At 40.4% G+C, this 26,225-nt stretch overlaps 1 protein-coding gene across 2 annotated transcripts in view; it reads left to right on the top strand.

Moving 5' to 3' along the window:
• The window catches only part of KCNQ3 (potassium voltage-gated channel subfamily Q member 3), a 190,391-nt gene that overhangs the window by 148,278 nt on the left and 15,888 nt on the right, over nt 1–26,225 (top strand). Inside the window, exons 2-10 of one of the 2 annotated variants that reach the window (XM_036398208.1) lie at nt 5,299–5,389; nt 7,148–7,274; nt 8,983–9,155; nt 11,137–11,292; nt 12,654–12,764; nt 13,690–13,785; nt 15,158–15,252; nt 16,591–16,617; nt 20,272–20,328. In XM_036398208.1, the coding sequence (XP_036254101.1) occupies nt 5,299–5,389; nt 7,148–7,274; nt 8,983–9,155; nt 11,137–11,292; nt 12,654–12,764; nt 13,690–13,785; nt 15,158–15,252; nt 16,591–16,617; nt 20,272–20,328 (933 nt within the window). The remainder of the gene's footprint in view (nt 1–5,298; nt 5,390–7,147; nt 7,275–8,982; nt 9,156–11,136; nt 11,293–12,653; nt 12,765–13,689; nt 13,786–15,157; nt 15,253–16,590; nt 16,618–20,271; nt 20,329–26,225) is intronic. The other variant, XM_036398217.1, reaches the window with a different exon arrangement.

The following is a 26,225-nucleotide window of genomic DNA, read 5'->3' as shown; positions in this document are numbered from 1 at the left end:
TAAATATTAAACTCTGAGTATTCCAGAGTCTGTGGAAATCAGGCATGCATTCCCTTCTCTCTGAAGAGCTATTCTCAAATATTTGATAATGTAATTTTTTTTAGTGTTAAAAACCCTGACTCAAGTTTCTCATTAGCAACCATAAAGCGATCAGTGCAAGATACTGCAGATGTTCTGTGAAAAATGAAGTTCTGAAGAAGAGAAAAAGATGGTGGGTAGGAATATAGAGCAACTGAAAGGAATGTGAGAAAAGATGCAATTTTAATCCTTATGGGTAAAAGCCAATAGCTGAAGAAAATAAGGTTTTTCCAATATGAAATTTGGGAAACTGTGTGGGAATCATGGTTTAGAACCATATTGCTTTGGATACCCTAAACCAAAAATTTAGCAGAACACTGTCAGATTTTCTTTACATATCACAGTCTTAGAGAATTCCATTAGCATTTACCAGGTGGCAGAGCATAATGAAACCAGAGCATAAGCTTTAAGGGAAGAAAATAAAATACCAAATGAAGCAAAGCCGAAAAATCCAAGATTCATAAGAATATTTGGAGACAGAAGAGTCCCAATGTCTTGCAAGAAGTGGTATTGAAGATGAGAGAGCAAAAAGAAATCTGTGCACTGTTGGACTGAGGTAATTTCTTACTAGTAACAGTTCAGTTAGAGGCTGGAGGCTTTCTTACCCAAAGCCTGGGTTATAATTTTGTAACCAGGATTCCTGGCCACATGTAGATGTGATGCCTAAATTTACAGCAAGGGATTTCAGACAAACCAGAAATGCTGTGGCTGGCTGGTTAATTTCAGTAGCAAAAATACACAAACTTTATGACGAGGTGGTGTTTATAATTATATCCAAACCAGGGGTAAACATAAGGGGTGGCATTCAGCTGATTTGCACAGTAAGCCTCTCCATAGGAGCTCATCACCAGTCTGTCCTTACAGTTAAAGAGAAGAAATATCCTCTCCAGGTGCTCCTGACCAGCTTGAGCTATTTGGTTTAAATCAACCTGAGCTGTACACTAGAAGCACACATTCCTCTCTATTAACTAAACCTCACTGAGGCTTAACATTTTGTCCCACAGCATAAAAATTTGTCAAAATGATACCCAATGCAAATGTAGTTTGCCCTGCCTATGGCAGATGCTGTGCTCAAAACAACTTCATAGGAAAGCTGTTTTGGAATAGATTACAGGCAAATTCCTACAGGATCTGCTTCTACAGTTTTGAAGGAAGGGATGGTGAACAGAAATGTGATGAGCAGATGTATATATAAAACACATAAATGTTCTCAGCTATATCTGTGTTCTATTGGCTTCAAATGAAAACAGATATAGATGAAAAACTCAAAGAATGGGGAATAGCAAAATAAGTAAAAATTTACCAAACAAAACAGTCTGTGATGTTCATAGAAGAAACATTAGATTCATGATCATGCATAGTCGTAAATTACTTCTTCTTTCTGGGAAAGAATTTTTTTTTTGAATACTCTTTTTAACACAAAAAAATAGTGCAGCTAGAAAACATGAGTATTAAATATGTAATTTCTAAAACTAAGAAAATATATTGACCTGAATAATATGTGATTTGTGACAGTAACAAGCAAGCACTGCCATTTGGTGGTCTGGAAATTATGCATACAACAAACTAATCAGATTTTTAAGGCATAATGCTGCAAATAGGAACCATGTAATATGCTGTGAAAAATTATGTAAAATAATGGCAATGATGGTTCTAAAAGCTGAAGAACACATTCAGATCCTCATTTGGCATAGGTGATATACATTCTTGAAGTCTGGACTGCCACCTGCTGAAACACAGTTTCATAGGAAGCTTTGACTTAATAGGACTGAGTTTTCATTTTAAACCTTGATTTTCACCCTGTTTCTTTCTTCCAACCCTTAGTGCTCTCTGTCCCTTGAATCATTATAACTGTGAGTAAATTTCAGATTTTCTCCCCTTCTGTGTCTTGATTCCCCAGGTCAGTGGCAGTCTTCCTCCTGCTCATCCTCTGTGATTTCAGCAGTTTCTTACCCTGTGATTTTCCTGTTACAATTTTAGAGCCAGACTCAACCGCTCAGCCCACACTGCTGCCTCTACAAAATGAAATTAGGCAGTGCAGACTCAGGCACTGCCCTGTTGCCAATTCTCTTTATGTTTGCACGGCCACCACATGGGCATAGGTCTGCCCAAAACAGGGGCAGTAGCAGCAAGGGCAAGAGGAGCCTTCTTATTTTGCTGAGCAAGGGGGACTGATGTAAGAAGGGTGGAATCTGAGTGACATCTTCCACAGAAAGAGGACACAGGAAGACTTGCAGGCTTCAAAACCATCAGGATCCAGACCAGAAGAGGCTGAACTGCACAGCATCAGTGCAGATTAAAGTTGATGGCATGCTCTGAGCTGCAGTGATAATTATTGCAGAGGCTGAGGAGGACTGCTGAGATGTGAGCTGATTAACTTGTGGGTGTTTGCAGTTGGTGTTTACCCTTCAGCTGTGGTGCAGCAGGAGGAAAGCAGACCCTTCCAAGATGGGTTATGGGCACTAACATGGGCTTTTCATCCCCTCATACCCCGAGAAGGAGCCTGGGGTGAGGCTCTGAGGGCTCCGTGGGTTTGGGGCCTGCAGCTCCCCCTCAGCAATGGCACCTCTGAGGGGCTTCGTGCCCTTCCTGCAGTGGGGGGAGGGGGGGGGGTTCAGGCCACCATCTCTTCTCAGATTTGCCCTCAAGATTACTCACAACGACTTATTATCTTCAGTATGACCCTCTCACCCTACTTTTAGAGGGTGTTTTGTCCTGCATGGCCTCTTGTCCTCACGGGTGGGCTCTCACATGGAGCTGGGGCTTGCAGCGTGCTTGGTACCACACAAGGAACTGAACAAGGAGCACAGTTAACAGCACTGAGCAGCTGTCCCTTGGTGTCAACATCTGGGATTTTTATTGTCCAAACTCTTTCATCACTGTAAGACCCCTTTCCTTGTAGCAAATACGTGGCTGCGACCACCTGCGCATCTTCGAACTGCTTTGAGCCTGTTTCAAAAGGAGGGAGCTGCAACCCCTCACTCTGTGGAGCACCGGTACCCTCTAGTGGTAAAACCGCAGGCATTTTTAGGCAAAAAAGATGATTTCACTACTAATTTATCTTCTGTCTTCCTTTTGGACAAAAATCTGTACATCATCTTTAAATGACAGTGGTGTTTTTTTAAATGACATCGTATTTTCATGCCTTTAGTTTAAGTACCTATGATGTAATTTGATGATGTAATTTCCTTGGACTGCTTTCAGTGGGTTTCAACTTTCATTAAATCATTAAAATGATGCTTTTGAGCTGATGGGTGGCTGAATTTTCACATGGTATAAAGAAGTGGCTGTAGTGGAAAGTACCAAGCAGCAGCTGCTCAAGGCTTTTAATGGGGTGTGGGTGATGGTACCACTCCAAGGCTGAAGTGTGGCAGAGCATAGGTGGCTTATAGTTAATCAAAGAGACCATGTTGCCTTTGTTTAGTTTTCACCTGTTTGCTCTTGGAGGTTCTGGACAGCTGGACCATGGGTCTTGGGAAGCCAGGGAGCCACTGGCTTTATAACTGCATGGAGGGGACAGAGGATAAGGTGTGACAAACTCAAGGGCATGGCAGGAGTGCCACAAAATTGCTAAGTGAACTGCCAAATGTCTTGAGAAGCAGTAGTGTGGTTATAGGTAGATGCAAAAGACATATTTTGATCTGTTTCCTACCAACTACATAACCCATGCTCTAGAGCAGGGCTGGGGAGCGGGAAAAGGTGAAACTCACTAAAGAAATCCAAAATTATTTAGCATGAGCAAACACATTTACTTCTGCTCTAACCTTGCTCAAAATGGCTGATCTGAAATTTTCCTGGCATAAGTACAGTGAATTTCAGAGAAGCCACAGAATAGTCCTTCAGGGTTTGCTATTAAGTGTTTCACTGTTGTCTTTTCCTTGCATGTAGGGTGCTAGTGGACTCTGCTTGGAGGAAATTCCCCCAAAAACCATCAGGAGCTATCTGGAGCTCACCTCTGTCCTTTCACTCCAGCTGCAAATAATTTGCATTCTCAGAATACCCCTCTTTAGCCCTAGGTTTTCTCAGACATTAAGGAAATGAAAACCCAAGGTTTTCATGTTGCTGAGCTGAGCTGAGTCCCTTGTCACTGCCTCCTCTGCAGGCTCTGTCTCTGCTCATTTCACCCAGTGAAACAAAGTGGAGTTTTTCTCAGCAAGAGATGAAATCACACTACAGGAACCAGATTGAAATTCAAAGCAGGTAGTACACATAAACACAGCTTGATTCTTCACAAGCTTTTTTTCCCTGGGTGATTTCAGTACCTAATGCCTATCATTTCTTTGATGTACCCTAGCTATGAAAGCAGGGTATCCAGAGCTATTACAAAGATATCTTTCTAATTTATTCATTAAACTCAAAATATTTCCATGGCCACCTGCCCCTCTGTTCCTGTGGATCAAGTTTTGGAAACACATTAAAATGCCCATGATTTGGGTACATGAAGTACCAGAATATGAGTTTGCCCCTTTGCTTCACAGTAATCACTTCTATAAAAGATTTTGAATAGCTTGAACCTGGGAATAATTTTGCAAAGCAGATCAATTAGACTGAATTGGATTTGCCAGCAGTGGGAGTTAAATTTTTAGTCAAATCTCTGTGTTCTGGAGCCTCACAGGCAGAAAATAACACAGGGGCAATGATTTATCATATACTTTGTTTACTGGAGAACAGAAATTTATCCTCTCTTGTTACTCTTTCAAACCTTTTTGTCTTTTCATCTGCATAGAAATGAGTGCAAAAAGAGAAGAAAAAAAGAAAAAGAAATGCAGTTTTCAAGGGAGGGTTTGTCCCAGTGCTGCCTTGTAGTGAAGCATTTGCTCTTTCCCAGGCCTCAGGATGTGCCAGGGAGATCCATTGGCAGTCACTGCAGTGCCATTCTGGGCAGCACACAGCTTGGAATAGGCCTCCTGAGCAACACAATCCTCTGCCATATCATGCAATCCCTTCCCAAAATGCACTATCACCCATCTCATTCTTGAAGAATGTGGGTTGATTAAAGCATGTCTGTCCCAGGAACATTCTGACTGTGATCTTGCCATGACTGCCAGTTCCCCCTCCTCCAACCTGGTTGAAAACTTCTGATCTTCATCAGAACCCACCTCATTCTCGCCAACAGGGAGTAGCCATCCCATGGAGGTCTCTACTCATGATTTTATAGGCAATATCTGCAGTGCAAATACAGAGAGGGTTAAAAATGCTGTGCTTTTTGTTTCATTTCAGGTTTCTGATTGTCTTGGGGTGTTTGATCTTAGCAGTCCTGACAACATTCAAGGAGTATGAAACAGTTTCTGGAGACTGGCTCCTCTTGCTGGTAAGTAAACTGTGGATGCTGCATCAGCCTGGTAATGTCCTGGAATTGAAATCAGCCCCATCAGCAGGGATGGAAACTTGCTCCCAACTGTGCATGCAGTGAGGCTTCTGCTCCTGCTCCTGGAGCAGTGACTGTGCACTTACATATTGGAGAGTTCCCAGTCCATTGTCAACACCAACTGAGTAAAAAGTAAGTGAGGTTCCTGAGCAAAAATAAAATGAGAGCAAAGACCCTAGCCTGAGGCTTTTAAATTGTGGCTTTTCAGCATTTGTCTAACAGTCCTTTCATCAGATTATCAGGAAATTTCCTATTGACCATGCCAGACCTAAGCACACTTTAAAAATATTTTTTGGAGGAATCTTTCAACAGTTTTGATTCATTCTATAGTATTCTGTTAATCCTAGTATTTCTTTCCAGGGAGGTCATCAGAGTTGGACTCATGCTTTTGTCCAATAGCAGCATAACTGAAATTGCTGCAGGCAGTGCCTTTGAGAGAAAATGTATTCACAGCAAATACATTCCAGACTGCTTGTTCTATAAATGCTGAAATTCATGCTCAAGACTTTATTTCAGCAAGGCTTCCCATTTAGCAGAAGAATTAAAAAATAGAAAAAAACCTCCCTAAATATAAAATTGCAAATTCAACATTTTATGAAAATGACCCTAAAAATGAACTTCCTTTGCTCACATAGCTATCATAAAATACAGGACACAGTGTCTTGCTTAACCTGGCCTTGTTTAAAGTATCCCCAGAGAAACTGCACACCAAAATTAGTTCCAGGATCTCAATTTCCATTTCCCCTTGTACCTCCAGAGACATATAGATTCAACCAAGAGCTAAATACCAAAAAGAATGAAAGGTGAATTCCCCTTGCATGTTCTTTCTCAAAAAGTGCCTGTTTGAAAAGACCTTCATCCCTCAGGGAATGGGAAACTTGCTTTTGGTCTCTGTTACCCTGCTTAGGCCCATCTTTCACATTTGAAAAAGCCTGAGGTTATCTTTCCTTCTCCTGTGCTTGTTTTTATGTGGCTCTCAGCAGCTTTTAGAAGCTATGGGCAACGAGCATGGGGAAAAGTCCCCTTTTCGCTCTTGCCAGCAATTCACAGAGAGGAAAAGTAACCATGTGCCCCAGGCTGCCCTTGGCACCCCACCCTGCTGAGCACCTCAGAGAAGCTCTTTGCTCCCCATTCCCTCCCCATGCTTAGAAAGGATCTGGAGCAAGGTGGACAATCCCATTCTTTTCATCCACCAGAAATTTAAGGGAACAATATATGCCTTAAATTTTTCTTATGTATGTATTTATCACTGCTTTAAACTTATGACCATATGAGTGTCCTGCGTCCTGCCCTGTCTGGACATTTATGGCTGCATGAACGAGCTGCTGGTGGCTGACCCTGGGGGTGGGCACAGAGTGCCCTGGGGACTCTGCAGTCACCCCTCACATACATCTCCTCATTTTGTGTAGAGCAGGAGGTCTTTCTGTGAAGTAATTGTCCTTCCATTAAGACAGGGTAAGCATTTCACTTTTACCCACCAGCAGGGGCAAATCCTTCCTGCATGGTACTTAGCAGGCTGGAAAACTATGTCCCCTCTTTGCCTTGCCCTGTCATCAATCTTGATTCTCCTCCACTTTTTTCCTCTCTCTTACACATATCCTAACACTTGCACCTCATCTGTTTCCTTCAACTGTATCCTTGTGTCCAGAATTACTGCAAAATTATTGTGAGACTAACAATGTTGTTTGTGTCTTGATACAGGAAACTTTTGCCATTTTCATCTTTGGAGCAGAGTTTGCCTTAAGAATCTGGGCTGCTGGCTGTTGCTGTCGCTACAAAGGATGGAGGGGGAGACTCAAATTTGCCAGGAAGCCTTTGTGCATGCTGGGTAGGCACATGCTCTCTACTACTGTTTGCCTCATTAATGTCCCTTTTCCTTTTAAGGCAGTTTGGGGGATATAAAAAAACTGGTGATTGGCAGTGCAAAGAGCACTGAAATCAGATCTTTCCTTTATGCCAGGATCCATGTCCTGCTTGGAGTAATTATTTGAAGTAGCCAGCAATAACTTGTAATTCAGAGAGACTTGGCTACCTAGTCAGTGAGAATAAAAAAAGAATCCTTCTACTCTTCAAATACATTTTCCTTGTCCTGAGCCCCATTTCACTTTTCTTAAGCTCATCCTCAGAAAGACTCTCTCTGCCTTCAGTTTCAAATCCAACCCTATACCATCTTCCCCAGCTCCCTTTCATATTTGCATTTTGTTTTAAAATTGTATTGTTGGTCTGTATTTGCAAACAAGTATTTTTGTGATTTCACCCATGTTGTCTTTCAGGCTTGGAAGGCACTGCCTATAATTATCCACACAATTACTCATTATTCATGTTTGAATACCCTCCTGCAACTACTTGTTTCATCCATAAACCAACCAGCCAACATTTAGGAGCTCACTCTGCCCTGAACACTGGTCATCCCCATTCATTCACTGATTTTAGGATACCCTCACTTGTTTCAACTCTCTTCAGGCCAAGCACTGTTTTTTTTCTTTATTTGTACAGCACACACTCTGGGAACCATGGTGCTGCATGAATACAAGCCTCTCTTTTTGTTTATCTCATGGATCTAAATGGTAGACAAAATTGTCACAAATTTTATTTGTGTATCTGTGCTATCCTCAATTTAGTAATGCTCCTTTGGGTGTTACTGTTGTACAGATTCTTATATTCTAGTAGGTTTGTGAAGGCAGCAGATGTGAGCAAGTGGGATTGATTCTGTCTCATTCCTTCTCAGTAACAGTGTCATCTCACTCCTGAGTATGAATCTTCATTGATATCTGTGTAAAAAACAAAAGATATCCTGGATTTATTAAAATCATCTCTCATTTGCCACTGGTACAAGTTTGTTTTGAGAATGATTGGAAGTGAATATATCTGAAATCCACTTTTTTGGCTGGAAAGAGAATTTTTTTTATTCAATTCAAATAATTCAAATTCAATTCAAATACAATTCAAAGACTGAGTGCCCAGAGAATGATTGAAGCTGTTTGGTACCACTTTCTTCTTGTATGTGTATATAGGATCAAAAGACAAGGTGAAACAAGGAAAAGAAAGGAAACAAAAAGAATTTATTCACATTTCAAACCTCTTCAGTCATCAGCAAATTGCTTCTGTGAGCACTTAAAGAAAAAAAGTAGTACTGACTTCACGATTTTAGTGGGAAAACTGAGCCAAAAGAATAAAATGGTACCATCAAACCTGAATTTCTCATCTGCTGACCTGCTCACTATGGTGTTGCAGTGGTACAGATGAAGTTAAGGCTGATTTTCTGTCAGCATTATGACGCTGTTTCCATGCATCCCTAAGCAAGTTCAGTGTCTCAGGTCCAGTGCATTGATCTGTAAATAGATCCCAAGGCTTTCCAGGAGGTTCTGTTCCTGATACTGGTGTGGCAGCTGCAGATGTCTGATTAATTGGCAGGAGAAGGCATTTTCAGGCAGCTCTGAAACTCGCCTAGGGAAATTTGCAGTGCAGCCAGATGGGATTAAGAAGCAGGTGATGGGGCCACTTTTGTTGGCAGGCTTTGTCCTTTTTGCTTGCAGATATCTTTGTGCTGATTGCTTCAGTGCCAGTGGTTGCTGTTGGGAACCAGGGCAATGTTCTGGCAACGTCTCTCAGAAGCCTCCGCTTCCTTCAGATCCTCCGGATGCTGCGCGTGGACCGGCGCGGCGGCACCTGGAAACTTTTAGGATCAGCTATTTGTGCACACAGCAAAGTGAGTGAGGAGCTTGCAGGCTCACATGGGGCTTGGGGAGGAAGATTAAAAGGAAAGAGAGGGGGTGCACAGGTACAGCAGTGCCTTGGGGTTATGTTTAGCAGTTCAAAATACAGCTTTGTTCTTTCAGCTTTATTCCCTTTTCCATTCTCTGAACCATTTTGCCCTTTGTTTTACCTTTCTGTGCTCAATAGTGTGCTGGGAAATGAGACCATGTTCATTCCCACACATTACAACAAGAATTTTGCCTTTACTGTGAATGGGATCAGGGACATCCCTTTTATAGTGAAGGATGCTGAAACCCTTGACAAAAAAGCCTGGGAAGCTGCAACATGTTTGTAGTGGCTTCTCAGACCTGTCTGATCAACAGATGGAGCAGGCCTCTGAAGGGATGGAAAGAGGCTGAGTAGCCTGAGAAATATGCACAGAAATGTGGTTTCCAAGGGAGCTACCAGTAAAATTTCTCTTTGGAAGCTTAGGTCATACAATACAGAGATGTACATAGTGAGAACCCAGACAGGCAAAAATTCCTGAAGTCATCTTTGCTTTGTCTAACTTGATGCTGTAGTCAGACACACCCTGTCTTGCACCAGACAGCTACTCGTGTTCTTGGGTTTTCACAAAACATTATTACAAGTTTAAAACTATCTGCTTAAAAATCCTCTAGATGAGATTTCTCATCTGCACAGGATATAGAAAAACGACATATACTCCACTACCTACTGCTTTTTCTTACCCATGAATGACATTCCTGACATCTTAGGGGGTTTTGAAAGCTAAAATGCCAGCTGGCACAGCATATTTAGACTTTGCTTCTGTGCACAGACTAATGGGGATGCCCACCATGCTTCATTTCTTATGAACTTCTGCTTCTTCCTCATATAAACTTGCTACAAGACAGGTGGCAGATAAACACTTATGTCAAAAATGTTTCTCAGGAAACAGATCATGGAAGAAGTCTATGTAACAAAAACATTGTTTAGAATTTGTTAAAGGCTTCATGGTGTGGGATTTCATTCAAATATTACTTGTTTGATTCCCCACCATGCACTTTTAGACCTCAGCTGGCTGGGGGAGATTAGAGTGGGTTGTGAGACCTTTGCTTTACTGGAGACAATGACAAAACAATTTTGCTAATTTCCTTCTGTGACTGCACACCAGAAATTAGCTAGAAAAGTTTTTCTCTTGTCTCAATATTCAATTCCAAAGTTCTCAGCTACAGCCTTTTTTTTTCTTTCCCAATACAGTGAATTGAATTGGATGAATGACTAATATGAATGATAAAAATGAATTGGAATATTGATTTTTTTTACCTAGCTCTGAAGACCTAAAAAAAAAAATGTTTCTGCCTTGTTTCAGATATTGCTGGCATTCTGGGATTTTAACTTGGGTGGTTGCATGCCCCAACTCTGTGGGGCACTCCAGTCATTCTCTCTAAAACAGCAAAGTTTGGGGTTTGCTTGCACACAGAATATTTTCAAGGTCTGTTCTTATTGAATGAATTAATTTTGAAAATATCATTCGTGATGGGATCAGCTTTGTTACGGCTGAAGAGATGGAAATGCATCCTGCAGCCTTGGCTCTCTGGAGGTAGGGAAAGGGCAGAGCTGTTGGTTTGTTTGCCAAGACTGACCAGGCCCAGGGGCAGAAGGAAAGGAAAGAGTCAAGGTCAGGGTCAGAGCCCTGCAGCCCCCTGTGCCATGGGTGCAGCTAAGCCCTTAACCCAGCTTAATGCAGAGCCACAGCTGCAGATTCCTCCAGGCTGCTCCTAAGGAAAGATCTGTGTAAGGGCCAATTCTTGTAAATCTCTGCATTATTTCCCACTAAGTGCTGAGCTGGGCTGGTCATGGATATGACCAAAGCCAGCAGTGACAGCTCTGCTGTAACCCTCTGTGCTTCTCTCTCCTCCTGATATTTACTCTGCCACTGTGGATATTGAGGCTCTTTTCAGCCCCTCTGTGTTCATCTGTTTCTTTTGCAGGAACTCATCACTGCTTGGTACATTGGGTTCCTGACACTCATCTTATCCTCATTTCTTGTTTATCTGGTTGAAAAAGATGTTCCTGAAAAAGATGCTAATGGGGTGGAGATGAAAGAGGAGTTTGAAACCTATGCAGATGCACTGTGGTGGGGGCTGGTAAGTGACTCCAAAATTACATTATAGACTTCTTTAAAACTTCATATCCAAGAAGAGATCAAGCTTTAGGGATTACAGTGCAAGTGCTGCTCTATTTGGGTGAAAGGCACATTACCCAGGAACTTTACCAAAGTAAAGGTGCCCTTACAACCAATCAAGAGAACCTACAACCCTGTTGATTTTCAGGTTGATTTTCAGAAAATGGCCCTTAGGTGCTTAAACCGCCTTCAGAAATCAATCTGTGTTCCTGGTGTCTGGGAAACCTCTTTTAGAGGAGCATCTCTTTGGGGGTAACTGCACTAAAGGGAGACAGAGCTCCCATGCCAGCAGTGTCCTGCAGTGAGAGCTGTGTTCCTCAGAAAGTGGCAGAGCCAGAGCTGCCCGGTGGATGGGTCTGTTGGGCTGTCAAAGAGCACCGAACATTTGGGCTGTTGAGGAAGACATGCATGGCAGGTTTAGTTCTTATGGAGCCACTGACTGAAGATGTCTCTGGGTTCAAATGGAGGGAGTAAAAAAATATTTCTGGCAAGGTTAACATAACAATTCTCATGTCTTACATGCATTCCCCAAAGATCAGGGAGTGCCATTGGTGGTAGGATGCTGAACAAGAGGGATTTTTGATACATCTGTTCTTGTCTCTTCTGATTAAGAGAAGAGTACTGGTTTGCACCACTCTCATTCAATCACAGATACTCCTGCCATTCCAGAATTCATGTTGCTTTGTTACTGATAAGTTAAGGAAGTCTATGTCATGCTGTGACTTAAATTCAGCAGCATATTTTTTATTCAATGAAGTTTACTCATAAATATAAAATACTCCCCTTCCCCCATTATTAGTCAAAAGGTACCAAGTGTTGCCTAGAACACCTGGATGTTTCCATGTCCTTTAATATCCAGGACATTTAGATGGAGTCTCAGTGGTGAGAAAACGTACTGCAGTTGGAAATTAACAATTGTGCCAGAAAGGAGAATGCTTTCACAAAGATATCTTTGCTTTAAGAAAGACCAGGACTTCAGGTAGAGCTATTTCTGACAGGTTATTAAAGGTCTGCAAGCTGTTAAGTGGCAAATCCCATTCCTGACTCTGTACTGACGGTGGGCAGGAGATTTATGTGGACTTCACTTGCAGCAAATGCACCTGTAAGAGGCAGCTGCTTTGAGACTAAAGCCATTCTCCATGGAGTGCCTTGGGATTATGATGCCACCATAAAATTGGTTGACCCATCCTCAAGATCCTATTCCACCAAGCTGTGCATGAGCACCCTCAGGGCTAAGTGAGTTACACAACTTTCATGGTGACATTTACACAGAGCTGTTGGCTTTGTTTTTCTTACATTAAACCCTGGTTCTTGTGCCCACAGATCACACTCGCCACAATTGGATACGGAGACAAAACCCCTAAAACATGGGAGGGACGGCTGATTGCAGCCACCTTCTCTCTCATTGGAGTGTCCTTCTTTGCTCTTCCTGCAGTAAGTACCTTCCCCTCTGTTAGACACAGCCCAGATCTGTGCACTTGCCAAAAGAAGATAAAGTTAATAAAATCACCATTGGAACCAAATCGCCTTTAAAGAAGTCCTCCAGATTCTTGAGGGGGTCTGTATCAGTAAATGGAACTTGTTTCTGCCGAACTTTGCACAGAGCCTATTGGGAATAATATGTCACCCCAATACTCCTCGAATCACTATGTGGGCATTGTCTGACAGTGCTAGTTAGCACAGGACAAAATTAAACCAGCAAGTGAACAATCTGGGAAATCACAAGGCAGTTCATGGGACTGTACACTGGCACATGGTAATTTACTGGTATTAGCATAACCCCCACAAAACATATTTTCAAAGGATTTGGGGTCTACCATTGTAATAATTAGAATTTGACCCATCTTATCCAGCCCTTTATTTCCTTGTCTGCAATGTCCTCAGATAAGAATGAAACAAAATCTGACTCAGATGGGCTGAATAGCAACAGAAACTGCCCTAATCCCAGATTTTAGGATATTTTTCCTCTAGATCCAGACTTGGAAAGAATTTCACAGAGGATGACAAGTCCTGCACTCTCAGACCAAAGCACGGTCTAGCGCAACCATTGTATCATGCAAGCAGAGTTTCAGTGGAAATGGAAAGTAACACAGCAGCTGGACACCACCAGCTTGGAAAGGCAGTAGACATTCAAGAAGCCTCTTGAGGACCTTTAGTAGTTTGGTGTGGCCTGTGGTCCTTGAGAGGATCATGACAACCTCCTGTCCTGTGAGTGGAGCAGCAGGAAAGGCATGGGAGCTGCACAAAGACTCCATGTAGCCATCTCCATCTCCACCCACAGACCTGCATCCTCTCATCATTAATCCCTTTTGTTCTGAGTAAGAGTAGTCTAAAATCTTGCATCACTCTGTACTTTCAGGGCATTTTGGGGTCAGGGCTGGCACTGAAGGTCCAGGAGCAGCATCGTCAGAAACATTTTGAGAAAAGAAGAAAGCCAGCAGCTGAGCTCATTCAGGTTTGCAGCCCTTTCCTCTGCCTTGAAAAAGTGCTGTGCATGAAGACTCTGCATCATGTTAGCAAGGGCCACCTCCCTTGCCCAAATTCTCACTTCCCATTGCAGGAGGTGAGAATTTTTGTTTGTCAGTTTTTCACACTGAGCTGGATAATCCAAAGGCCTTTGCAGTTTTGTGGAATCTCTCAACTCCCAGAATATCTTTCAGAAGAACAGTGTCTTGCAAAGAAAGGATCTCATCTGCTAGCTTCTGTAAACCAACTGGCTTCTTCATCACTGCCACAAAATCACAGGAAACAAGCTGTTGAAAACACATTCTTTACAAAATACAATTTTTTTTTTCAGTTCCCTTGAGAAAATGCTTTTCTGTGCAAACAGTTATGTTGTTATTGATGTGAAAACAGCAATAGAAGTAACACAATAGACAGTGACAATTTCAATCAAAGCAAATGACATAAATAGTATATGTGGGGTTTAAAAACTAAACCACACCCAGTATCCTCTGTTATGTCACTGGATGGTCCAGAAATTGAATGGGAAGAGAGCCCTTACCTGACTTGGACATCAGTTATGGCCTTTGTTATGAATTCAGGATATTAAGCTTAAAATCACTCGTCTGTGTACTGACAAATTTGAAATTCTTTATTCTTACTAGGTGTGGAGCACATCCTGATAGCGGTTAAGTAAATGACAGCATTTTCACAGAGGGACAGAGAAAGTTTCTGTGATAACAAATGGAAGCATTGGTGCTCAGGATGGAACCAGTCCTCAGGAGAAATAGGCTGAATGGCATTAAAATTCATGGCTGTTCTCATTAAAAACATGCTTTAGCAAACAGAGGGGCTGCAGGCATGAATTGTGAATAGAATTTGATGGAACTTAATTTTAAATTAAAGCATCTGCACTGATCAGGTAGCTTATGCAGCTAATGGGTTTCAGGTTGGGGAAATTTTTTGGGGGAATTTTAATTTGAACTAAATGCTGAAGTAGAAAATTGCTCAGCAAAAATTTCTTCTGATGATACATTAGGGGGCAAACTGTCTTAAGTACTTCCAGAATTACTGGACAAGTCCAGCAGTGCTTGAAGCTCTTTTAGACATACCAGACAGGACAATAAAACCACTTTAGTCTAATGTAATGTCATGTTCTGATAATGGTTGCCTCCATGTTCTGTTTCCTTTAACAGCCCTCCAAGATCAAAATTCAGTGTCAAAAGCTTTTCCATATAGTGGCACTTATTTGGTATGGCTGATTAGTAATTAATTTCCAGATAGTGACTCAGGTGCATTGTTATGTTCTTTGACAGAGTCTGGCTGCAGTCAGCTGGGAAATAACTTCACCTAACAGTAATTATTTCCTCTCCCCTGTAATTTAGGCTGCCTGGAGATACTATGCTACTAACCCAAACAGGATTGATTTAGTTGCTACCTGGAGGTTTTATGAATCAATTGTATCATTTCCATTTTTCAGGTAAGTGCATTGTCTACCTCTCCATCATCATTTTTTGTAAAGTATCAGTCAGGATAGGAAACACAGACTATATATATATATATATATATATATATATATATATATATATATATATATATATATATATATATATATATATCAGCGAGGCTTTTGTAGGTAACAGATGTTTTCCAGAAAACTCTTCTGAAGAAGAGGAATCTTTTCTGAGGTAGTGGTTTAATTTCACTCACCACTTCTGAGTTCAGTGAAAGTATTCCATACATAAAGATATTCAGATAAAATAGATGCTTATATGTTTATGGCTATTAGATTGATCCTCACTCTCCTTAACTATCCAACAGGCATCTTTCTCACATTAGGTCTTAACATTTTAAAATGTTTTTTAAAAAAACCTGTATGTCCCTATGAAAAGCCAAGACTTTTAGCTACAGATTATCAGCTGATAACAATGGGCATTACATATCCAAGTCAGTGCTTTAAATGTTCCTCCTGCACTTGCTGTTGTGCCTCATTCTGAAAAAGAAGTGCCCTTAAACTACTGTTCAACTCAGAGGTCTCCATGCATAGTTGTGCTCACTGCCCTGATACTGAAGCTCCAGCTGTTGCTCAAGACTCCCTTGAAATGTTTCAGACTCCTGCTTTCACAAAGGGCAAATTAAAAACACTCACTCTTTCCTTGTTTTAGTCACAATACATTTTTAGAACCAATTTCACATGCTTCAAAAAGGAAACCTCAACAACAACAACAAAAAAAGAACAAACAAACAAAAACAAAACAAACAAACACAAAAAAACCCTAGCACCAAAAGTGTTTAATTAAGGCTCAGTATATTTCTTTCATTTTCTTTATCTCTTTCACTTTCTGTCTATTCCCACATTTTCCATTACAGAATCATTTCTTCAGGATTTCTTGACTGCAGGGTTTTCCAGAGAGTAATTCTCAGATTCATAAGGAGTCTGGACTCAGTACTGTGACTTCAAGCTTGCTCATTTTGTGTAGGTTCTTTTGTGATCCAAATGCAATCTGAAATTTAATAGGTATTTTGCAAATAAGATCCTGGGAAGGAGGGCAGGGGAGATCACTTCTAACCAAAGACTGGATTGCCAGTCTAAGCAGCACAGACTGGTTTCAGGAATCTAAATCACTTCTTTTTTAGCTTTATAGCTCATTGAAAATGTAGCTTTTATTCTGCTTTTTCTGTCAGTTATGGTCACAGAACAAAAGAGGTATAAGGTATTAGCAGTAGACTAGCAATATATATTTTAAAAATATGCTGAATTTATGATATTATTTTTCTCTCCTTGCTTTCTTGTAATGCGTCCTCTCTTCTATAAAAGGAAAGAGCAATTGGATGGTACTGCCAGGTATGTAGCTGTCATTATTATACATATATGTTTTAATAGAGCTGTTGGAGGATGCAAGCTAAATAGTTCTATGTGGATTCATGAGCTGTTAACTAAATCATGCTACTAACACCACAGGTAATCATTAAAAATTATTAACAAGTCCATTTCTTAACTGCTTGCTTTTTCCCCTAGTTTAACAACACAGCTAAAATGCTAATTGTACAAAGGCAATGTTGCTTGCTAATTGTCTGTAAACAGCTTTATTGTTTGTTATGATTAATCATGGTGTAGATTTCTCCTGATCCATGCTGCAGAGCCAGGGTTTAGCATCCAGGCTGTTCTGGGGGGAATTTAAGACTCTGGTTGCTGTTGCTCCACAGTCTTGCACAGAGCAATGTTGTGGTGTGAGCAAGTGACAGTTCACCCTGTGCAAAGATTTGTTGACAATAAATAAAGAGATGGGTGTCTAAGATGAACCAGCAGGATAGTCATTCTCTCTGACAGTACTGTAAAAGCTGCATTAGGTTTGAGGGCCTGGTGTCACCCATGCTGAATAAAACAGGAAAGCTCCCCATCACAGCAGGGTATTCACAAGCAAAGAGAATGAAGGAATCCTCAACCCCAACACTGGCCAGTCACTGCAGAGCAGCAGAGCAGCCACAGTCAGCCAACCTGCAAAGCCTCAAATGGAAATGATATCTTTATAACCTCTTCAGATAAGTAGAAGAGTTAAATGCACATACAATAATTGTAACTCAAAACTTAATGTTAAACCACTGTCAATGGGTCACCCACAATGTAATTCAATAACAATTAAAGGATAAATAGCTCCACAGTGCTGAAGCTACTTCAGTTTGCTTCACCATTTACAACACAGAGAAAAGGAACAAAATTGTAGCTACCTTTCAAAACTGTGAGCCAGAGGTCAGGTCTGGAGTTCTAGTCCCTGACTTGATGAAAAATTATGCTTTTTTTTTTTTTTTTAAATATTCCATGTAACACATGAGAACTTCAATAAAGGAAATTGACCAAAAAAAAAAAAAAAAAGAAGATTACACTTGCTGTTCTCCTAGGAACTTTTGGGGTTCAAGCTTTATTTAGCAGAGAAGAAAAACCTATCTCAAGTTTTCTTACAATTCAGGTGAGTCCTCTAGTGACAAATTATTGGGAAAGGATGTCTTCCTCCTCTTACCACCAAAATAATGAGCTCATCTCAAAGATGACTGGGTGGGAGGCACCCAGTTTGTGAATCCCCATGGACCTCAAGTACTTTACAGCCATGGCACACCCCAGGCTAAGCAGTCATGGGCAAGCTCAGTTGCATTAATGCAGACGTTTGAAGATTTTAGCCATCTCCAGTCTTGGTAACAGCTGAATTTTGGCCTTTAATATGTAGGGAAGAACTTAGGAGCTGAAATCCTTTTGAGTAATTCCATAACTTGAGTCAAAATGTTCTGGCTGAGAAGGAGCAGCAGATTAAAATTAGGTAAGAGAATGCCTGCTGCAGTTCACTGTTGATCACAGCTCCTGCACCTGCAGCAGTTCTGAGTTACTGTAGCTTTCAGGCAGTAAAAATCATTTGATGTCAACACACTGAATTAAAAATGGAAAAGTATGACTCACAGCTCAAAATCTTTAAAGCTATAATCCCAAGGCCCCTCATTCTAGCTGAATATAATTTGGCTTTATTTTATTATATATATAATAACCCTCAGCAAAATCATCAGTACACCTGCATGGGAGCCTTCCTGCTAGCAGAAATGTGTTTATGGAATGAGGCATTCAATTAAAGGGATTGGAAACCCTCCAGGTAAACAGACATATGATGGCACTTGTGGGAACATCCACTGACTTCAGTAGAAATGTGATTGAGCCATAAAATCTGGTTGTTTTGACAGTACCACATCTCATCTCTTATAAAACTCTTATTTAAAACAAGATAATTAAAAAAAAATCTTCTTCCTTCTGCAGTGATTTGGTATAGAAAGTATCCCTTGTACTCCACTGCAGTTTGTGCTTTGACTCTATTGAAATAAATGAGCAATAAGGCAGTGTGGTCCTAATGGGGAGAACAGCCCATAAGTGTCTTCAGTCTCCAGGTTCTTCCATCAGTTTAGTACTTAAAGAGAAAGTAAATAAGTAGTAAGGCTGCTGTAGTAATCAACTGCATCATCTGATCCATGGTTGACAAAGGAGAAAGAAGAATTGGTCCAAAATTTTCACAGAAGCTTTTAATAAACAAAAAATGAGGCCTGGCTGTGTCAAAATTTGAGGACAGGAAGTGCTTTAAGTGGCAGAGTTTTTAGTGAGTAGAGTGAAAGCTCTTTAGGAACTCCACAGTTCTAGAGTTGAACTCCATGACAGATCCTTGTAGGATCTCTCCTGGATCAGGAGAGAAGCAGGAGCTGGCATGATAAAATCACAGACAGATACAGGACCCTGTTCTTAGACCATTTGGGAAGAACACATGGGTCACAAATGAGTGGAAAAGCCCATTTCAGAAGTTGGATCCCAAGGCAAGGCTGCAGGGAAGGACTTTTCACAGTGGAAAATCAAGTAAAATTTGTCAGCAATCTAAGGCTTTACTGAAGCTCCCTTTAAAATAAAGCTGTGAAGATATGAGATATGATGAAGAGGACATTGGACTGGAGCTCGACTCTGTCCTGTAAACAGTGAAGGGAAGTGGTAGTTATGATGCTGCTCTTAAGAACAGCATCTTCCCTATGTGTATTCCCCAACCCAGGAGGAACTGAGCTGTGCTCTCTGTGGCTCACTGATGAGGAGTTTACTGACCTCATGCCAGAGGTGCCACCAGCTTTTATTTTTTCCCTTAATCAATGCCTAAACCTCATAGCCCCATGAAATCTCAGACAGCAACTGCTTTTCTCCCTGTATTGTAAAGCTTTTTAATCTGTTCAGTTCTCCAGAAGGGAGATTTATGAGGAAGAGATGCTAATGCTCATTTCTGCAGGCATGCAGCAAATCATTCAGCAAACATTTGGGAGCCTGACCTACATTTAGGATGGGCATTTGCTTGCCAGACATATTTTTATTCTGAGCAACTTTTTATGTCTATGTTTCAGGAAATAATATTGGGGCCTCATTTTTCAGTGCTGTTGTTAGCAGCTGTTCCACTGACTTTGACCAGAGTTTAAACTTGCATGTACAGGCACCTTAGTGAAGAATTTTGAACTTCTAGGGTCTTACTCCTGATCCTCATTGTCCAGCTTTAGAACTTGACATCAGGAGAGTATGCTCATTCCTAGATCTATTATTATGTGATTGCAGAAAAGTCATTTATCCCTGTTTCCTTATCTCTACAAGACAAATAATATTTCTATGTCTTTGGAAAGTTGATTTGATTTTTTAGAGGAGTGGCATAATGAGTACCTGTCCTTCCTATTACATGAGTATGAAAGAATTCATGAAATGTGGTACATTTCTGTATTGCCAATGCTGACAACAAAATGAAAATAAAACCCTACTTTTCAAAGTGTAAAATTTCACTGTAAGCTATTCATCCTAATACATCTGCCCAAAACAGGAAGGAAAAAAGGCCACTCTAATCTACACACTGCATTAACTACAAATGAAAGGCTCCCACTCTTTTCATAGAGCTTTTCATGGGTAATCATTAATGTCTCATCTTATTAACTTTTCTTCACTTTACAGTAATGTCATGATTAGTAGGGAGTCATTCTTTGGATCAAGCCTCACAAGAAAACTTAGGTATATATGTTCAAGTAACAGTTCAGCCTTATTCTTTTCATATTTCTTGCATGCCATTCTCTGCCTGCACTTTCTGTTTTTACTACAGTAGTTCAGATAACCACCATCAAAAGTAAGGGACAATAAGACTGAAAATTTATTAAGCATAAAAAGAAAGTTGCATGACCTTGCAAATAGTTAATTGTTCTACTGTTCAGAAAACATGGGATATTATCCAAACTCTCCAAAGAATCTGCTTAGAAACAGGTGTTTTTCTCTGTTTCTATCAAATGGAAATTAAACTAGCCTAGTCTGCAAAGAATTTTGAAATTTACTGTGAGAAAAATATACTGTAAGAGCTAAACACTGTTCCTTATGTGGTCCCAACCCTGCCAACACAATTCATGCAAGTTACTTTGAATTTGAGTTCAGTGGAACAACGTCTTTGCATGTGTATTTGCAGGTTCTGGTTCAGCAAATGGAAAACAAGTGGATGCTTTTGACCATCTGGATAAAGTTAGTGACATGCTTAAATATCTTGCTGAACTGTGACCTAAGACCTGGGGCAAGAACTTTACCTTCCTGCAAAGAGACATAGTCATAGCTTGTGGCACTTCAGGAATACAAAAGATACATCATTAGAAATAATATTTTGACTGAATTGCAAAGTATTTCACTCTATCCCACACCTTGCTGTCGTTCAACTTTATCTGGTTGTTCTCATTCCAGCTTCATTCCACAAACATGAAACCATCTACCTGCAACTCAGCTTTTCTAGCTGGAGCTCTTCAGCTTTTGGAGAGCAGCAAGTAAAGCACTCCATTTTTTTATTTGATTATTGGCCCATGCACAATAGTCAAGAGACTTTGATTTAGCAGTTTGATTTGCTTTCTAGTGATTGATACATTATATGTTCACTTTGAAGCAAAAAGTGGGTCAGCATCCATTTCTACCTACAATGGCTGCATCCATTGGTGAAAAATATCCATCCTGGTTTCACAATGAATTGGATTTGGATTATTCTTCCCATAGATTTATGTGACATTATTTATTTTCATCCATCTCCAATCCCTTTAGAAAGTATGGATGAGAGAAGGAGCTAAGCAAAGGCCTTTAGTGTATGTAAAAGCGCTTTCTTTTTCTGAAGGGCATCAAAGTTGAGCTGAAGTTTTGATTTGTGCTCAAGTTTGTGGGCAGATAGTCTGGATGGTAGGTCAGTCTGTCATAGTCTGACATAGTCAGAGTCATAGCCACCCTTAAATACCAGTGAGGATGTACACCACCAAGAAGCAAGGAAATTTGTTGACTTTGAAGTGATGTTTCCATGTTTCCTCCTCACATGTTAGAAACTTGCAAATTTAGGCCTCAAGATTCAGAGTGCAGAGTGAAGTCTTTAGTTTTCAGGAAGCTGTAGTCAACTATTTTGGGACAGAACATTTTTGTGAGATCTTCTCTGAAGGAAAGAATACTACTCAATAAAAGGGAAAGTTGATTGGCTAAAGTTTAGAACTACCTCAGAAGTGTGGAATGTTCTTTGTTTTATTTTAAGAAATCCCATGGACTGTCTGAGATCAGTTGAACAGGTTCACTGCAGAACTCCTGTCTGTCATAACATTAGCTTGGTATTAATTTCTATTAGGAAGTGTTCAAAGCAGAATATGGGATACTTCTGGAAACCTCATTCAGAATGTTTCATTTTCCAAAGCTAAATTCACCCATGTAAGTTCATCTGATAAGGTACAAAAATGCTGGAGTAAACATTACTTCCTTCTGCTTCCAGTTACCTGAGATTTATTACATCTAGTGACTTTAAACTGTAAAAAATATGGAAAAATCTCCTGATTATCATTTGTCCTTGTTAGGTGAAAGTGATAAATCCATGGCAGAGGGCTGTTTGGTTCACTCTTAGAATTAATTCACTATTTTTCTCCTCACACACGGACCATTTGTTTATGAAACTCCAATACTAGGAAAAGGATAGAGAGGAGAGTATCTGGCTTGCATGATGGGATGTAAATGCATTATTTCTTTGCATGACTGTTTCTGGAAAATATATCTAGTTCAGTGGTTCCCACTCTTTATTCTGAGCAAGGGTAAAACATGTGTTGCAGAAGCCAGCCATCTCCCGTATATCAAGCCACCAAAATAATCTCTCAGGTGGTCCAAAATAATTCCCACTGCTCATGGGGAACAAAAATTTAAGAGCTGAATTTTTCTTTAGGTAGAAAGAAACTGCACTGCTCTCACCTTCCTCCCTTTCTGGTGATCTGTATCTACCACAAAGTTAAGGAATTTGCATCCTGGGTCCCATTTCAAGGACACAGGGTTTGGAACCCATGAGAGAGAGGACCTAATAGCATGCAAGACAAAAAACGGTGATTTATCCAAGCTAGTCAGAGAAACTACCCTGGATTTTTGTCAGCATGCTTGGGATAGATTTGTATCTCCCCAGTTTCTGGAACTGTGCTGGAAGTTGAGAATGATATTTTATTGAACGTAAGGAAGCCAAATGAAGTGGGACCACTGTTCCCAGGTGAGGAAAAGTAGCTAACATCAGAAGGGGGAGTCTGAAAGAGGAGCAGCAGTGCATGAGGCTGTGGGTGGGAACCACTGTCCTAGCCCCTCTCATGCAGGATGGTCGGCGCATGCTTCACGCCCGGGACTGAGCCATGCGCATGCTGCTTTAATGAGGAGATCGTGTCATGAGAATAAATGTTTCCTCAGCAGTTTTAAAAAGATCAATGGAAATAAAACCCCAGCAGACCCAGATTTCATTCCTTGGAAATGAGAATAAAGTCCATTTTTTTTTTCCTGATGACAGTTGTTATGTGGAAAGAAGCTTGGGTTTTGTTTGGGGTTCTTTTGTATACAACACATGGTTGAATATTTTGATGTGAAGCTGATGAATTATTTTCTGATGATTTTACTGCTCTGGCTGCCAGATAAGAACACAATTGTCTATATTTGTTGCATAAACATACTGTTATGAATCTGAATGTTACTTCAAGGGTTAATCTTCAGGATTCCATTAATGAGGAAGGCTTCAGCTCAGGTAACTTTAACTTAGACTAGAGATCTGCTTTTTGGATGACTTCTCATCTAGATCTTTCCATAGTCAGTAACAACGTTCCCCAAGTATAAAGTCATCCCAAACTGAACCACACTCTCCCCACTCACTGGTTAGAGTTGCTGACTTCCCACTGATTATAGAAATGGGTCTAAAGAGTAGTCTTAGATAGGAAGCTTAACTTCTTTAACAGCTTAAAAAGGATCAGAAGAGTTCTAGCTCAGCAACCTAAGATGCTCAAACAACAGTCTTTGGAGAATAGTTTCTTCCTAAACTGACTCTTATCAGCAGGGATAGCTGCAAAACTCTGAAAAGAAAATCTGGGAATACTTTCAGTTTGTATTATCTGCCTTAGGTCCCCACCACACTGAAAAAAACACCAAAAAACCCCATTCCACAAATGAGCATGCCAACATATGCAGAGGAAAATGTCACTGCAAATAAGTAGGGTTTTGTGCTGAATGCAAATGAATTTTTGTTCTGATTTTATCTATGAGGAGGATATAAAATCTTGTTCAGTCCCAGTCTTGCGTAGTCTGTGACAAATTTCTGCATATCTTGCTTATATTGCTGTCCTATACTTATAAAATGTCAGTAGATTAATATTTGGATACTTTGCATCATCTACTGACGCTTTTCCTTCTGGTCTGATCCCTACAGGTCCTCACTTCACTTTATGCCTCCATTTTTTCTGGTATGCAAGGCAGTTATCACAGGAGTTTTATGGGGCAAACTTTGGGACAGCTGGATATATATATATTTTGAAGAATTAAGCAAGTTTCTGGAGAGGGAGTTAGAGACCACATGTAATGACAACTGTATTATTTTAGTGTAGTACTAAATGGCTTTTTATAAACAACAGCAGTCTTTGCCTCACCTATTTTTCTGCTTCTTTGCCTTTCAGGTTCTGTTCCTTAAAGATATTTTTCTCTTGAGAGTTTCTCTGTAGTGTTACTAACTCAGATCTTGTGACATTTAGTACATTGCTCAAAGCCAGTGTGTAGTATGTGACCACTTGACTCTTCCTTTCATTTGAGATTCATCTATCAATCATCTATTGTCAGTGACCTGTAATCCCCCCATGTGGAGAACGCTGATCTCCACAACAAGCCTGTTGCATAATTTTTTCAGACCCAGAAACAAACCTTGTCATTTTATTATCACAGAACAGATCTCCTCCCCCTAAAACTGCTTTGGTTTCTCCTTTCTTGTATCTTATTCCACAGTCTCCTTCAGTCTGCACAGATCAACACCAGGGTGTCCATGCCTCATTGCTTTTTTTTCTTTATATTAAAGAAATTCTCACTCTCACAAGCTTGCTGTCTCTAACACCTTCAGGTCCATCAGTTTATATTGCCTGGCTGACTCTGTTATCACTGAACTAGTTTTTGGTGCATTTCTTTGGAATAAAACTTTTTCAGTGGTGATGTGCCATGATTCTATACTCATCTTGACCATACTTCTCAAAATTAATTCCTCCTTCAGACTTTGATTTATTAATGAGACATGAGAATTTATTTTCCCTACTTTACCTGCCCAAAAATCCCACATGCAAATCTTTCTGTTGACTTTTACTTCCTCACCTTTATATTTTGTGCCCTTTTCAAACTTGCTCATTAGTTTTCTTCTCCAGTATATATTTGCCCTATGTATGGCAGCTGAGTGCTTGAAGAATCCAAATTTCACAGAGAATTCAAGTATCGGTCTTGTAAAGCAGTACTGCTCTCAAACATGGTCAAACAGAGAAGGGGGTGCAGGATCTCCCTACATTAGTAGAACACAAATCACTTGCTGGAACTCTGCACTCACCATCACTTCAGTGTTGACAGAACCTTGCTGGGCAAAGCAGATCAAGATTCCACCCCAAAAGCAAGAACTATGGATATAATTTTTAAAGCTATTTTACATTTTAAATTGCATTAAAATATTTTAAAGCCATTTTACATTTTAAATAATTTTTAATTTTTAAAGAATTCTTTAGCTCAAATGTGAGATTTTCCAAAACATAATTTGTCACAAATGTCAGCAAGCAACATCTCATCTTTTTCGACAAAGAAGGAAGTAATCCCCAATTTTTACTCCATATATTTGTCTGTGATTTGTGCATCTTACCCCCATGCCATGAATTCTTCAGGAAATGACGTTAGGGCATAGTCTGAGAAATATAGATATTCATATAGACTGTTCTAATTCTTCACTCAAATCCATGCTTTTATCTCCTGGAAATGCTGATATATCAGGACTAAATCTGTGTCTCTGTACCCAACTCCTCGTTAGTTGCCACTTCAGTACTCACATGCACACGTGCTCTTCATCCATGCAATGACAGGCAAGTGTCTGGACTTCCTAGGCTGAAGAAATTACATTCACAAGTATTTTCATAGCAAAAAGAAAAATCAGAAGGGTTGTAAAAACTTCCTATACCCAAAGGTTTAGTGCTTGCAACTTTTCTGATAGAGAATCCCGTATTTCATTACTCCCTGGGTCAAAGATATATTAAACAGAAACAGACAGTAGAGAGGAGAACCCCAATAATTCATGTAAAAAAAACCCCAACAAACAAAAACAGCACAAAAACTTGCAACAGCTGTGATGCTCAATGCTCAGATAACACTCATTGTGGGGGATACTGCAACAGACAGCTCTGAGATAGAAATGTGAAATCCTTCTTTCCCACTTGCAAGGTCTGCACACACATCTCCATCCTTGGCCATGATGTCCTTGCGCAGTGGACCCTCCCCACACTTGCCTCTCCTGCCAGCAGGTTTAGTGGTTGCAGCTGAGCATCCTGCAATGATCCCTCACCTGTTAATTCCTTCTTCTGGTAACCATGGCTGTTGGTCCTTCAGCT

The sequence above is a fragment of the Molothrus ater genome, chromosome 1, assembly GCF_012460135.2.
Source record: "Molothrus ater isolate BHLD 08-10-18 breed brown headed cowbird chromosome 1, BPBGC_Mater_1.1, whole genome shotgun sequence".
NCBI classification, from domain to species: domain Eukaryota; kingdom Metazoa; phylum Chordata; class Aves; order Passeriformes; family Icteridae; genus Molothrus; species Molothrus ater.
The sequence above is the reverse complement of the archived record's forward strand: the minus strand, read 5'-3'. Positions and strand labels throughout refer to the sequence as shown.